A 16,807-nucleotide genomic window follows, 5' to 3' on the forward strand; every position below is an offset into this window, starting at 1 on the left:
AAGAAGTATTAATGTTGATAACTTACAGCATGTACTGCATACATTACTTAAATCATCCTGATTACAAGTCTGGGTCAGATGCTGGCTTGATCCCTTATAATGTAAGGGAAGTCAAGGCTGTGAAATAATTATTTGCTGAAAGGCATCTATGGAGCCTTTGATAGCAGTGAGAACATGTATTCAGTGCATAATCCATAAAACCCAAAAGTTTTGATTTAAGTGACCAGAACAAATAAATATAGGAATCATTCTGACTTACAATCTGTAAAGCATTGTCTAGAAATGTGGATATAAATATTTGTCTGAAAAGCTATAGTATTTTATTTCTGGCAAAGCATACTTATAAATGTGGACTTGACAGAAATTAGAATTAATGTCAGAATAATATTGATTCAATTAAATCTTCACATTTTCGCTGTTTTTAAATCACTTTGTTAAAAACTGGAGTCCTCACTTTGGACAACCTTATGCAGAAGCTATCAAAATAATCATTCCTTGAGCATTCAGACTAAAAATAAACATGATGAACCATGAATAGTTCAGAGATAGATGGGGGGGGGAGTTCCAAGGATGGACTTTTTATGGGTGTACCTTTCTGAGCAGGGACCATAGAAAAAGATGACCAACAGCTAAGTTTGATGTTATAGTGGGAGACCTCATTATGGAGAAGATCTATCTATATAATTGCTAAGAGTTCATACCAATTTGATGGCACGTAAGTCAATCATGGCATGGATTTGTGAATGTGGTGGTTTTGCAGATTATGTCCAGAAAAACATCAGGACTAAAACATCAGTTGTATGTTCATGAGGGCAAATAGGTCAGTCATGAATGTAAATGAAGCTTTAGTTATTTAGGTTTTACATCATTATTTTTTAAAAAACATCCAAATATATCATCTTGACTGAATGTCCATGCCTGGCCATAAAAGCCAAGTATTTCCATAGTGTTTTTTAAATCATGTATTTATTCTTCATGAAACAGCAGAAACAAATCTTATAGAGTATATACAAAATAGCTATACAGTATATGAACCATTTTCTTTATTCTTTAAGGAGCAGAAATGTAACCACTTAGATGTTGTTGAGATTTACTTCCCTTCATCCCTTACTATTGGCTATATTGCCAAAAACAATTGGGAATTTTGAAATAGCTTTTGGAGGTTTGCAAGTTGTTCAGCTCTGCTTCAAAGTGAGGAATGGGGGCAAAAGCATTGCACTGAATGTGTAGGCAGGCCACCACCCCATATTCACTGAACATCAGCTATGTGTGAGTTTCAATCAACATTAACTCTGGGTGAGGCGTGCCTTGGAATTGTATAGGCAGAGAGATTACTCTAAAAGTCCCCCCCCCTAATTTTTGCTAGATAGAAAACTGTTGTCATTTTAATAGAAGACCAAAGTTGGGAACTGAGGCTAAAAGGAACAGACTATCTTGTCAGTAGTCTCAGAATCAACTGAATAGAATATTCATGGATCTAGAGCAGTGGTGGCAAACCTATGGCACATGTGCCAGAGGCGGAGCTCAGAGCCCTCTCTGTGGGCACTTCTTTGAACTGCTGGTGGTGGGCTGTGGAGCCCCAGAATGCACCGGTCGAGGGGCTAGCAGGCTGTGGCTACTGACAGACACTGTCGGCCTCCATGTGCTCACTGGCCTCTGTGTGCAGGGGCCCGATGGTGTCAGGCAGTAGCTGCCTCGGCCCCTGCCTTGCCTTGCCCTGAGATAATGGCACCCCCACCCTGCCTCGCCTCACCTCGCAGGACAAGCCTCCTACCCACCACCCCACCTGCCACAGACCCCCTGGATCTCCTCCAACCCTGCCCAGCTCCCACAGGCGTCCCTCCCACAAGCAACATCGATGTGACCATGCCCAGCATGGCCACACCCATGCAGTCTGCCATGACCACCACAGCCATGACCACCCAGTGGGCCACACCCACCTGGCACCCAGCAATAAATAAGTGGGTTTTGGGTTGCAGTTTGGGCACTCGGTCTCTAAAAGGTTCGCCATCACTGATCTAGAGTCTGACGTCCAGAAATCATAGAATCATAGGACTAGAAGGGACCTTGGAGAATTTCTAGTCCAGCCCCATATCCAAAGCAGGAGTCCATATGCCCTCCCAAATGATTGTCCAATCTTTTCTTGAAAATCTCCAGTCATAGAGCACCCACAACTTTGGGAGGCAAGGTATTCCATTGATTAATTGTTCTCACTGTCAGGAAATTCCTTATTTCCAGCTTGAATCTCTGATGAGTTTCCATCCATTGCTTCTTGTCCTGTCCTCAGGTGCTATGGAAAATAGTTCAACACCCTTTTCCTTATGATAGCCCTTCAAGTACTGTATTGGAGTACTGCAATCATGTCTCCCCTTATTTTTCTCTTTATTAGGCTAAACATCCCTAGTTCCCTTAGCCCAGTGGTTCTCAACCTTTTTAATGCCGTGACCCCCAACCGGTCGTAAGTTGAGGACTACCCAACCGGTCGTAAGTCGAGGACTACTCAACTGGTGCAGCACCGTTTGCAGAATGGGACTTTTGGCGGGCTCAGCAGGGCAGAGACAGCCTGGACAATTCCTATTGGCTTTTGAAAGCCAATAGAATTAGACTCTATTCAAGAGAGTCTATTCTATTGGCTTTTAAAAGCCAATAGAAAAAAAGGGAGTAGTACAGCTAAGGAAAAGGGGGAAATGGCGGACCCACAGGTTGAGAACCACTGCCTTAGCCACTTATCTTTTGATTTAGCCTCTAGACTCCTTATCATCTTTGTTGCTTTTCTCTGCACTCTTTCTAGGGCCTTAGCATTTATTTATTTATTTTGTACCATGATGATCAGAAGTGGAACAATATTCCAAATAAGGCTTCACTAGTGCAGTATAGAGCAATAGCCCACTTTCCAATGATCTTGATGCTATCCCTCTGTTGATGCAACCTAGAATTGTGTTGGCTTTTTTGGCAGCTGCAGCACACTGCTGGCTCATACTTAAGCAGTGATCCACCTGGATCCCTCTCAGTTATTACTATTTACTAGGTACCTTCAATTTTATACCTATGCTTTTAGTTTTGCCTGCCTAAGTGCAGGACCTTACTTTTCTCATCACTGAATTGCATCTTGTTGCACAGAGCTCAATGCTAGTCTGTTAAGATCCCTGTGAATTTTGAGACTATATTCTAAAGTGTTGGCAAATTTCCGCAGCTTTGTCTACAGATTTGATGAGTTCCTCTTTTGTCCCCTCATCTAGATCATTTATGAAGATGTTGAAGAGCACCAGGTGCAAGAGAGAACCTTGAGGTACCTTACTACATACAGTATTTCCCTCAACATAGACATATCTCCATTCAGGTCTATATTCTGAGTGTGGCTCATCAGCCAACTCTGAATCCATCTGGTGGTGGTACTGTCTATTCCATATTGTTCTATCTTACCAAGAAATAGGCTGTGGTCTACTTTGTCAAAAGCCTTATTGAAGTCCAAGTATACTATACCCACAGCAAGGATTCAGTTCCCTGATCAACTAATTTAATCACTTTAATCAAAGAAGACAATAAGGTTTGTCTGGCATGATCTGTTTATAACAATCCCATGCTGGTTTCCAATAATTTCCTTGTTCATTTCTAGATGCTCATGAATCCATACCTTGATGACCTTTTCCAGGATTTTTCCAAGTATTGATGTCAAACTGTCTGTAATGTCCTGGATCCACTTTATCTTTTCTGAAGATTGGAACCACATCAGTTTTTCTTCAGTCCTCTTGAAGTTCCCCGTGCTCCAGGAGCTCTAAAATATTTTATTCAGTGTTTCCAAGATCTGCCAGCTCCTTCAGTACCGTGGGATGTAAAGCATCTGGTCCCAGAGAGTTAAACTCATCCAAAGCAGATAGATATTGTCTTAACAATTCCTGTATTCCTGTTCTGTCTCCCAGAATGCTGCTTTTGATAACTTGGGCTACTGTTTTCCTTTTATGTGTAGACAGATACAAGGAAGAAATTAAGCAGTTCAGTTTTCTCCCTGCTTCCCCCTCACCTTTGTGCCATCTTCTCCCATTAGTGGACCGACCATTTCCTTGACTTTCTTCTTGCTCCTTAGCATTGAAATAAACTTTTTTTATTGTTTTGGGCATTCATTGTAAGTCTTACTTCATTCTGAGCCTTAGCCTTCCCAACTCCATCTTGGCAGATGAGGCTAGTTGCTGGTATTCTGTTCTAGTTATATGCCTCTCTTTCCATTTTTTATACTTGTCTGAATTGTCCCTGGTTGTCAGAGAGCTCTTTGTGCAACCATGCTGATCTTGTCTAGATCTCTTGTTTTTCTTTCTCTGTGATGTTGTTTTTGCTTGGGCTTTTACGAACAAAATTTTTATAGTATCCTGTATTTTTCCTCTTAAGATTTCCATCTATGGAATCCTTCCTATTCTTAGCTGAAGACAGGCCTATTAAAGTCTAAAATACCAGTCCATCTTTGTTCAGTTACCTGTGCCTGCATTATGATGAATTCTAGCATACTATGGTCACTTTCCTCCAAAGTTCCTGTAACTTCCACTCCATCAACCTTTCATCTCTATTAGTAAGAATTATATCCAGTATAGCTGACCCTCTAGTCCAAAAACAATGAATATAGAATCACAGAATTCAAGGAGTCTTAGTGGATATGCAATCCAATGCACTGTTCAGTGCAGGATCCATTGGAGTGGCTCCATGGATGACCATTTATCCTATAGTTGAAGATTTCCAATGAAAAAGTCACTATTTCATGTGGAAACCTATTCTACTGGCTGACAGCTTATATGATCAGGTTATTCCTCCCAATATCTATTCTGAACCTGCTTCCTTACAGTTGTAACACACTGATGGTGATCCTATCCTCTGGAGTGATAGAATCATCCCGTTTTTGCTGTAACAATCCTTTGATATTTAAAGAGTTGCATATCTCTCCCAAGTCATATATTTGCAGGCTAAATGTATCCACTTCCTTCAACTGCTCAACATAAAACTTGGTTTCCAGATCCTTTGCTAACTTGCTAACCATCCTCTGAAGTTGTTCCAACTGTCACTGTTGTTTTATTTAATTAATTAATTTCAGTGACACCCAACTCCATTTCTTTGTTGGACAGCCCATAATGTAGAAAAACAAATAAAATAAAAATATAAATAAAAATATAATACGGGAAATAAACAAAAATGGCAAATCAAACATCAAAACATACTAAGATATGACAAACACAGGACACAAGAGATTCCATCCACCTTCCCCAAGGCCTGGGAGAATAGCCAGATCTTTAAGGGCTTCTGGAAATGCCTTCACGGTTAGAAGCATTTTTGAACAATGATGCTTAAACAGGGCAGAGTAGTTGAAATGGGCTTTGACTAGGACAGAAAAGAGTAGAATAATTTTTCCCATGATTTGTACCTTGGGCTTTTGTTAAACACACCCTAATATAACATTTAGAGCCTTGATGGCACAGTGGTTAGAATGCAGTATTGCAGGCTAATTCTGCCGACTGCCAGGAATTCAATTCTGACCAGCTCAAGGTTGACTCAGCCTTCCATCCTTCTGAGGTCGGTAAAATGAGGACCCAGATTGTTGGGGTCCTCTGTATGCTGACTGTAAACCACTTAGAGAGGGCTGTAAAGCCCTATGAAGTAGTATATAAGTCGAAGTGCTATTGCTATTTATCATTTTAACATCTGGAACGGACTGCTGGCCCATGTATACCATGATCAAAAAGGATTCTTTATGTATTACTTCAAGAGAAAAAATATTCCAGGGAATGCTGTTCACCCCATTCTATGGGGAAACAACATGCAAGACATTCTAAAACTAATTGATATACACCTGTCTTTAAGCTATTTACTACAAACCAAGCTCAGCAGGTTCAACTAGCTGCAAGAAAGAAACAAGCAGTGCATTTCTTATTAGATTTGACATCTATTTTCTCATTCATATTTTAGATGACATAAATGATTCACAATTCTTCCATTTTTGAAGTTTTATTTCTTTATCGGGTATTGGTATAATATGCCTTCAACCCAAGAATACGGATGTTTCTGATATATTAGAGTAAACATACATTTTCTCTTAACAACAAAATCCTCTGGAAGTTCTCCATTTTAAGATAACAATAATTGCATGCTTTTTGTTTACAGCAAACTGATAGTATTATTTTAAAAAAAGGGAACCATGCATGGTGTAAGAAAGTACTGATCACTGTCTTTGTTCATGTACAAATTAAAATTCTTTTTAAATCAGTCTGTCTTTATGTGTGTCAAATGCATTAAATATGTTGGATGGGCAGTGCTTTGGATTTGAAAGGAAAACAGGGCTGCACTCAGATATCAATCATCTTTTGACAAATCGTTTAATCAAAGCCTCTTTCCCAGGGCTAAACTAGGATTATACTAATCTGGAACAAAGATTGGTGTATGACCAAAGAAAAGACACCACACTTTCATGAAGTTGCCAAGGGCTGCATGAGCACTCCTGCACATTCCAAAGCATCATTTTCCTTTTGTATCCAAAGTGCTACACAGCCACATTAAATATATGCTTTCCTTTCTGAATGTTCTGAAATGATCAGAGAAATGTCAAGTATGGATTAGCAATTATCCACTCTAATCTCGTGGCTGAATATGCGAAAATACAGACTGTCCAAATCAGTTGAATTAAACTTCAGTTGAGCTTAAAATTTAAACCTGAATGTGTCAATGAGAAACTGTATAAAAAGCATGCAAAACTCCTAGAAAACATTTAAATAAAGCCAAATGTGCAGTGTAGTCCATAAAAATATACACTGTATATTAAAAGCACTTCAAATAGCAAGTACCTTTTGCCAGGTGCCCCAATGTTAATTCTTTGGCAACTTAAAAAGGGAACTGTTTATAGAATAACAACATTATTTTAGAACTGCATAAAACAAATGGAAATCTCAATAAAAAGTATGTTATTAATAACATAAACTTCTGAATTACACAAATGCTGTGCATAACAAAATTATATAGAAAAATATAACTTTATTAATGTAATTTGAATATTTACTCTTATACCTGTACTTGGAAGTTAGGTAAATCCTTTAGCAAATAATCAGATTTTCTCCTACTTTAAACCTATCTAAGACAACCTCTTATTATTCAAAGTCGGTAAAAAAAAAGAGGCCTCTGGATTTGAGGATTTCACTACTGCTTGCAATATTAAGTTACTACAGGTTGCCGACAAATTGGACAAGTGGAATTTTCAGAAAGCCAACGATCAATACAATGAAAATGGAATTCATGCATGCATGGCAATTGCCTTAGCTTGTTTCCTACAACATATTCATTAATACACACGCTACACGTCTTACTTATTTCATCATCTTCTGAATGGGGATTCTCATAATTCCGGGTAGAAAGATTATCGATCTGGTCTTTGGTCAATCCTCTCAAGTTGTCACTAGAATCTTCTTCTAATAAAAGATAAGGTACAAGGCGAAGGATGGGAAGTGTTCCATTTTCAACAAATGATGCTCTGCTATTTGGGGTATTATTACTTTGATGGTGTTGGATAGAATTTGTTTCTCCCTGCCCTTCCGTGCTATCTTGATCAGTTAATCTATCCCTAGGCGACGTTGTAAGAAATTCACTATTTAAAGTGCGGAAGCTAGGCATTGAGGGTGGTATATCTGGCAAGTGCTGACTATTGCTCTCAGTTTCAGAACTTGTTTCTGTATCCATTAAGGAGCTTAGCTCTCCAAATCCAGTCATAATTTGTCTTAAAATTGATCTGACAGCCACTGATGAAGACTCACCAAGCCCAGTATCTGACCCCCTATGAAGAGGTATCCGAATAGTGTTAACATATGTCCGTATTCCTGCATATTCAGATCGTGAAACATTCTGAATAAATCCTTCATTATCACTTTCAGGAGTCACCAAGTTGTCTGCCATGCCTACTCTTGAACGAGTTCTAGAAGCAATACTGTCACGATCTCTATTTTCTCTGGGACGAATTCGCCTTACCTGAAGATCTAATGTAATACTAGGATGTCTTCTAGATGCAGATGCAGCTCTTACAGATTCTTCCTCTTCCAAAGTTATACCCAGTGACGATGCTTGTTCTTCTGTTTGTTCCGGAGAAGGCTGGGTTGTGTGTGCCCTATTAGTTCCTGCATGTATTTGTTGCATATTGACTGGCTGCCCATTTTCCAAAAGAGATTGGAACTGGCCTCTAAAAGTTGATCTTAATCTTAAAACGTCTGTCCTTTGCCTTGAATTTCTTCGAGTTCTAGCTCTCCCTCTGTAGTATCTTATTGGAGTCACTCTCTGTGTTCTCCTTTGCCTAATGATGTTGTGTTCATTGTCATCTAAAAGGCTGTTAGGTGTTGAACTTGCTGAACTTCTGTTTCTAGCGCCAAGTCTACCAGAGAAGAATCGAGAATTTTCTTCAGCGTTCTGAGTCAGCAAACCACCAACGTTTCCAATTCCTGATGAGACAAATCCAGGGCCAACAGAATTAGCTAATGTCCTGCTCCTAGTTCGGCTGGCTACTGGACTATTTGCAATTACAGGTCTATTTTCCATATGCATTCTACTGGAATGGCCATATAAGAACTCATTCAGTTGTTCCCCAGGAGTATTATCATTGTTCTGTTCATGGTTTATATTTATTTCAAGACTAAACCGGAATTCTCCACTACTTGGGTTTGCCTGGCTTACAGCTCTCCAAGTCTGGTTTCCACTCTGACCACTATGTGTGGAATTTTCTGTATGATGAAATGTGTTCAGCCACTCAAGCAAGGAGTTGCTGGTTATGTTTTCCCCAAGCGTCTCTGAATCTGTGAATAATTTAAAAAATACATTTTTAAGAGTTTTGGTTTGATTTCATTTAGATAAGGCAATTAAGTATGAGTGTCAATTGATAATATAAATGCATGCTACTTATAGAAATAATATGAAGTGTAATCCAATATACTATTCTTTTCTATCTATTTCACCATAGAAAGCTAAATACAATTTCTATTTTCATGTCAATAATTGCTTTCAATACTATAACACATGAGCTATGTCAATTACCAAAAATAGAGTAGAGATTATAGGCATATAAATATTTATATTTATGTATTCTTTATTATCAGCAATGTTTTGAATAAGTATTTTTTTCAAAGTTAAAATAATAGAGTTTGTAAAATTTCATGTTCATTAACTAATTTCACATACCCTCTAAAATTTTTAACCAGATGTTACTTGGTCCAATGTATAAAAAGAAAGAATACAAAATGGTATCCCATCCCGTAATAAGCAATGTTCATAATAAGATGGGGCATTAGTTTTCCGTTAAAGAGGAAAGTAAAAGATTTATATGATCTGAAATATTCCTAGATTCTTCAATTACAATTTATTTCAGATGATTTTTTTTCTTAAGAGAATGCCTTCTTAATGCTTCTGAGAAAATACCTTCAAACAAGGTATGCTCCTTAGTCTTCACCTCCCATCTAAACATTCACCAGCCACATCCAAGATCTACTAGTCTGGTTTAATGGTTAAGGCACCAAGCTAGAAACCAGAAGACTATGAGTTCTAGTCCCGCCTTAGTCATTAAGACCAGCTAGGTGACTCTCTCTCAGCCCAATTCACCTCATAGGGTTCTTGTGTTGGTGAAAATAAAAGGAGGAAGGAGCATTATGTATGTTTGTTGCCTTGAGATATTTATAAAAATAATAGAGGTGGGGAAAAATAAAAAAAAATGGACCAACTGTAGCAACAGCATAGATATTTTGCAGCTTTTACCCTAGAAATAATCAAACATTTTCCAACAAGCACTTTTTTCAAAATTTCAACCTTGGTTTCCCTTAATTCCCTTCTACAGTTCTCCACAAATAATACTCTTCCTTAGCCTCAGAGAAGCCCATGAAGCATGTTGGCTGATGATTCTATTAAATATTTTTTTCTCAACAATATTTATAATTTGCATTTCCCCCAGAACTGTATTAATTAAAAAAGGAAGAAAGAAAGAAAGAAAGAAAGAAAGAAAGAAAGAAAGAAAGAAAGAAAGAAGGAAGGAAGGAAGGATTTAGTTTATATCTAGCATGATTACCTTCCCATTCTCTATTTTCTGGCTCAGACTGGGATGCCTTTGCACTTTGCAAACGTTGCTGCAGCTCATCTGCTGTTATTTCCCCTAAAAGAGTTCATTTTACACTGTTAATGTTATTTATTATCTGAATGCACATGATCAGGCAAAACAACAGTTATTACAACTGAAGATTTTTTTAAAGAAATAAATGTAAAACCAGAATGGTAAAAAAAAAACAAAACCCTATTAATATGCATAAACTGCAAAAAAAAAAACTTTCATAACTTTTCCTTGCAATTATAAGTCATTTAAGAAACTGTATTTGCTCTACCCTGTATGTATTTTCTGTAAGCATTACCCAAAACCAACCAAAAAAGATTAAATGAAAAGAATTTGCAATACGTAGTTTAAAAATGCTGATAACAAGAGAATAAATGAAATACAATTTAAAATAAATAGCAATAAATGTATTTCTCACTCATTTTCAAGGCATATAAGTAACAAATGGTTACTTATCTTTCATGCTTCATGATACAGTAAATTCTGTGTTCAATTTGAACATAAAAGTATTATTTGAATTCATTTTAATTATCAAACTGCAGATAATTCAGTATTACATTAGATGTAAAGTATTTTAAAGCAAGAGTCACCTGGAGTCCCAAGAAGGTTACGATCCCTCATCAACCTGTAGTCTTCATCACTAAGTGCATTAATGAATTGATAATAAGCCTCCTCTCTGTTGAGGCGTTCCTGCTGCCATTGCCTCTCATTATCACCACTGTTATTCTGCGAAGTGGCCTGTTCTCCATTTTCCCCTGAGCAAGCTCTGGAACAAGCCATTCTGGAAGAAATAAACTATTTAAAAAAAGGGAAGAAAAAAAATCAAGTGATTTATCAACTGAATGTTCCATATGGTTTTAAAGTTACTAAAGAAGAAACAATAACACATGTTCACATATTTGTCCATTCGATATATGCATACAATGAACTGTACACTTAATTTCTTTGTGGCATAGCATGAATTGTAGAGTAAGTTCCAAGGTACATAAATTATTTCACATTAAACATATGTAGAACTGAACTTCAGATTTTTATTTGATATTAGAGTGCTAGAGACCAAAGGGTGTTTTTTTGGGGGGGGTAGGTTACAACTGATAACAATCCACAGTTCAAAATGCTATTATGCTACAGTATCAATACTACATACCATTACATTTTTCTTAATCTATCTGTTTGGGGGACATCTTCAACATCAGTCAAAAAGGAAAAGTTACTAATAGCTAACCAGAATAGCATCAAAAGCAAAATATATACATAGAAAACAAAAATAAAACTCCAGATGGTAGGCTCCCATAGTTAATCAGCTGGGTTAGAAACTGCACTGAGATGCTAGTTTTAACCTGTTTGCAAAACTGCAGTAAATGGAGTTACATATACTTCCAGGGAGACTATTCCATAAGTTCGAGGTTATTACAGATAAAATCTGCCATGTCACTCTTTGTCTGCAAATATCACAAGGGATTTTTCAGCAGACCCTCTTTTAATAACTATACCACAGTATGTCAAGGAGAATGTTTAATTTTAAATGCAAGTTGGTCATCACTCATTTCTTCAACAGTTACATATCCTGCAGAGCCTATTAAAATTGGTTTCATATATGCATTTTGCATTTAAAGAATTGTGAAAATCTTTGCTTAGCTACTAGGTAATATGGCCATTACCAATTGCCAAATACCAAAATTATACTACACAGAAATATTAGACAATTAATTTCAATAATTAAGAAGAGAGTAAAGAACTTATTAAATGTAGGTAAGATTTATTCATTTACAGAATTGAAATACTTTATTTAAAAAAATAAATGCATTCAGGTATTTAAAAGCCAATAAAAGTTCATATGAATGAAGAATCAACTGTTAAAGCAGTTCTCAAATAAATATTACCTTTTTTTTTACTCTGTTTTCCTAAGGAGAGAAAATGATGAAGATCTTAACACTGTGTAATGTTGATAATCCTCTGAAGTATACAGGGCATTTTCAGTTTTCCAGAGTTCCTTGAACAAGGAATTGAATTTGGATTATATATAAATCCTATTCATGACAAAATAAAAACATATGCTGAATATTTTGTGATAACAGGCAAAAAAATATTGATCAAGAGGATAATCAGACTCTCCTCTATTATGTTTATAGATTCACCTTTTATAACATGCTATCATGACTACTTTTCTTTAAAAATGCAATGACAGCAGATATATCATATCTGTACAAGTCCTACAGTTTTAGAAATAAGAACCTGCCATGGCATAAAGCAGTATCACTCATATCAGACTGCAGCCTTAAACATCCTTTTGCTGCTCCTTTTTATGGATATTCATTTAACAATATTAAATCTTGACAACCCTATCTCTTATGTGACTAGATCGAGGAATAAGAAAGGCTGGGACATTATCCCAGCAAAAAAAATATGCAAGTAATCCACAAAACTTGTTAAACTTGACATTCCACTAGTATTTTCCTGCCCTCAGTGAACAGGGTTAAGAGCAAGTTGAAATGAAAAGCCTTTTTCCTTTGCCAAGGACTAGTTTCAGGAAACAGCAAATAAATAGGCATTGATAACTGGAAAAGGACTATTAAATACCTTCTACAAGGATCCTAGCAACTTCAGGATTAGGTGACTCTTTTCTTCCTCTGACTATGAAAGACACGTTCCCCAGGAACATATTTTTAATCTATTACAACAAAGGAGTTTACAGTCTAGCAACTTCACTGTAGTCAGCTTTTGCAGACTGATCCTTTCCCAAGGCATCTACAGTATACAATATACCAATTTAGGATTTCCTTTTCCTTTCCTCACCAGTCTGGATTCCTCTCCGTTTTGGCTGGTGGCGCTGATCTCTTCCCTCCTCACCTGGAGACTTAGAGGAGGAGCAAGGGGAGAATGATTAACACCAGGACCAACCAGCCATCCACTGAAGAATGAAACAGGGCTAATTAGCATCCAATTAACTACTTTAGGCCGGTAGTCTAAAGGTAAGTTTATGTAGCAGGCAATTGCCCGAAGACCACAGCTTCACCAGGAAAGGCTAAACGGCAATTACTTATTTTTTCTTTCCCCGTGCCTTCCGAAGGCTGAGTTTCTTACAAACCCAACCTAGTCCACGTTAATCTTCTCTGAGCAGCGGCTTCCAACAAACTGACAAAACCAACTACCAGTCGTTGAGGTGCGGCACCAATGCAATCCCGTCGGGTTCTGACGCCTGGGCTCATGGTTCCAGGGGAAATGCGCACGCGCGAACACTCCTTCGTCCACTGAAGTTGCTCGCGAAAACGGAAGGAGTGACGGGCTTTTCGAACCGGCGAGTACTTTTTCCTGCCAGCTCGCTCGTAAAAGTACACCGGAAACCGAGTCGCTGGGACAGTCTGGGCAGGGTGGGCCGGCGCCTTGCTAAGTATTGCGCGGGTGACAGAGAGAGAGCAGATTTTTTTTTTTATTTTGTGATACAATATTTTACGTAGTATTTAGACGGCCTTGACTGATTGCAAGAAAGCTAAGTGGGATCAGATTTGATTAATCCTCGGATAGGAGGCCACTCAAGAAGGTATTTTCTATCCTGAGAAACGGAAAAAAGTAGTAGAAGAAAACAATGGCAAGCTACTTATATGGGTAGCAAATTTAAAATTATAGCATTCATCATTCTATAGCAAGATTGGATCAATGGACTATTCGTGAAAGTACCCGAGATCATACTAATTTGTTTTGCAGAGTTTCCATGAGGGTAACTGGTATTTCTTTGTATCTGATCTGCATATAAACTCTTGCTATGTTCTTGTGCCTGATCGGTAGATAAACCCTTGTTACGCTCATAAAATTTATCTGGAATTATCTCAACCCAATTATCTGAATTTGCATGCTACCCTAACCAGAAATTAATCAATTATGATTCACATAACAAAAAATGCAATAGTGTAGTTAGCTATTTTTTATTTAGTATGTTATATAAGGACAGTCTGAAAAGACAGGCAGGTCTCAATTAGTGCAGTTAATGAATTCCATAAAATGGTCACATTATTTGAATTTGCCCAATTTGAAGTGGAAAATTGGAATATTTGCTATGGAAAATACTGCAATTGGTTCCAGCTTGATGGCAATAGGCAATGTCAATTTTTAAAATATTTCTGTATATACTTAAATATTACAGTAAAGCATAAAAATATAATTTAAATTTACCAATCTACCATAGATTCATACAGTTCAACAGTTATTGTTTTATGATATGATCATGTTTATGTCATTGAATTACATCAGATTTTTGTTCTTATATAATAATATGCCTATTCTTTTTTGAAATTGTATTGCTTTCCTCTGACAAAATCTTCCTTTTCTCCATTTTGCACATAAAGATTAGCAGTATCTGAAACCTCAAATGCAACTATGCAGGCATTTGCCTCAATTGCATACACGCTAACCTTGAATTAACTGAATTTTGGGTTGCATTAAATGTAACCGGGCATCTGTTTACAATTCATACTAAATCAAATAATGTGTTATTTTAACTCACATGAACCATAAAGTACTTGTATTGTCCCAGAGAGAAACCCCAACACCAGAAACCAAGCAGTGACCCTAAAATGGGGAATAGTATTACAATATCTACAATTAGATATATTGTTTCCTCATGCTCAGTGGTAACGCTTTCTCAGATCCCAAAACTAACTTAGTCTTAATCAATACCCAACTAACTAATTTTGAAGATTCACATACTCCTGTCCTGCCAAATTATTAATTGCTTGCAATCATAATAACCAATAACCATGCTGCATTCATGCCTCATACATAACTAGATCATTTCAAGAAACAGGATGTTGTGCAAATTCATAATCCTTCAGATTATTTTAAACTGAAGCATCCTAAATCAATTGTTAGTACTTTTCTGTAGACAAGTCACTACTACTCATAATAATCCAGTTCTAGATTAATGGTCTTGTACTACCCAGTCAGTTGTCTGGAAATGAGATTTAAGCATAACATTGCTAAACAAAATTGTCCCTCACAATGATAGACCATGTTTTTGAAGGACTTCATTAAGCTGCAGTATTCAAGCCATGCCTGCTGCTACCTGCCTGGCTGTGAGGAAGGGGCTGTGTACATACTAAAGCTTTGACAGTACTTTCTGGTACAAGAAATTTAAGTAAAAACAGAACAGAAGGAAGCAGGGGAACCACATTCTCCAAAATGATTGTCATTTATCCAGTTAGTATATTTATTCTAGATCAAAACAATAAAGATTAGGTAATAACTGACTGGGTTAAACATACAATGTGATCATAACAGTGAGTTTCAACTGAAAGAACATTACAGCAATCACTAAATATGTTGGGAAAATGAATACAATAAAATACTTTGGTCTTCACTAATATTTTATTTTGTAGAAATTGCAACAATTTAATTACATCAGAGATACTTAACAGAATAACAGAGTTGGAAGGGACCTTGGAGGGCTTCTAGTCCAACCCCCTGCTCAAGCAGGAGACCCTACCATTCCAAACAGATGGCTGTCCAGTCTCTTCTTAAAAGCCTCCAGTGATGGAGCACCCATAACTTTTGGAGGCAGGTTGTTCCACTGGTTAATTGTTCTCACTGTTAGGAAATTTCTCCTTAGTTCTAGATTGCTTCTCTCTTTGATTAGTTTCCATCCATTGTTTCTTGTCTTGCCTTCTGGTGTTTTCAAAAATAGGTTGATCCCTTCTTTGTGGCAGCCCCTCAGATATTGGAACACTGCTATCATGTTGCCCCTAGTGCTTCTTTTCACTAGGTTAGAGATATCCAATCCAATATCCGTTCCTCATGTTTTAGCCTCTAACCCCCTAATTATCTTCGTTGCTCTTTTCTGCACTCTTTGCAGAGTCTCAACATCTTTTTAATAATATGGTGACCAAAACTGGATACAATATTCTAGGTGTGGTCTTATTTATAATTTTTATATTTAAAAAATAAATAAGATATTTCATTCTCTTTATAACGCTGCCCTTGTTTGAAGCAAAGTACTATATAGGTTTATTTTGGAGAGAGGATAGTCTATGTTGCCTCAAACTCCTCAATGAAAGGGAGGATAGAAATCCAATAAATAATAAAGCAAATTTCAAAAAATCATAGATACTCTACAAAATTTTTTTTCCAACCTGGAAAGTTCTGGGAAAATCTGGGAATTCTGGAAGCTGTAGTCCAACTGCAACTGAGAAAGACCAATTTGGAAAAGGCTGTGTTACAAAAATTTAACAGAAATAGATATTATTGATATTAATCCAAAAAATGTTGTTTAAACATGAAAATACTAAAAAAAATTAAAATAGAACAGTTTGGTTTGGTATAATAAGCTTGTTTCCAAAAATAAACTTGTAATGGTTACATGAAATTGTTTGCTTGGCACTGCAATTTACTTTTGTCATAGATAATTTTGCCTATTTATCAATAATTACTTTATATGCATGGCCTGTTTAAAGTCAGGGTATTATTTAGCTGAATCATCAAAAGATGATTAAGTTTGCAATTTAGTGAATCAGTAATTCACATGATTAGTTTTAGGATTTTCAATTCTCAGTCACAATGATTTATTTTTTTTAAAAAAAATTACCTCAGTTTCAAAAACAGTGGCAATGAAATGTTTATCTAACTGACCAGACAAGTAGAGGAGAGGAAAAAGAAAACACCCTGCAGTGTTTTTTTCTGAATTGTAATTAACATTACTGCTTGCTCATGTCTGCA

The 16,807-nt window shown here is 36.8% G+C and overlaps 1 protein-coding gene across 5 annotated transcripts; it reads right to left on the reverse strand.

Annotated features, from left to right (window-relative positions):
* Positions 1-5,969: 5,969 nt before the first annotated feature.
* Positions 5,970-15,564, reverse strand: RNF6 (ring finger protein 6). 5 transcript variants are annotated; one of them, XM_039356523.1, is made up of 5 exons: positions 12,899-15,564; positions 11,986-12,132; positions 10,693-10,897; positions 10,064-10,147; positions 5,970-8,453 (listed from the first exon to the last, which is right to left on the reverse strand). In XM_039356523.1, the coding sequence occupies exons 3-5, from the start codon at positions 10,880-10,882 to the stop codon at positions 7,183-7,185; spliced, it is 1,545 nt and encodes a 514-aa protein (XP_039212457.1). In that variant the 5' UTR covers positions 10,883-10,897; positions 11,986-12,132; positions 12,899-15,564; the 3' UTR covers positions 5,970-7,182. The 5 variants fall into 5 exon arrangements, with proteins under 5 accessions (XP_039212457.1, XP_039212450.1, XP_039212425.1 ...); XM_039356516.1 differs by having other exon boundaries at positions 5,970-8,804; positions 11,986-12,095; positions 12,899-15,563; XM_039356491.1 differs by having other exon boundaries at positions 5,970-8,804; positions 12,899-15,563.
* Positions 15,565-16,807: the final 1,243 nt, after the last annotated feature.

Source organism: Crotalus tigris, unplaced genomic scaffold (genome assembly GCF_016545835.1).
Source record: "Crotalus tigris isolate CLP2741 ecotype Arizona unplaced genomic scaffold, ASM1654583v1 scf7180000017573.2180621, whole genome shotgun sequence".
NCBI lineage: Eukaryota > Metazoa > Chordata > Lepidosauria > Squamata > Viperidae > Crotalus > Crotalus tigris.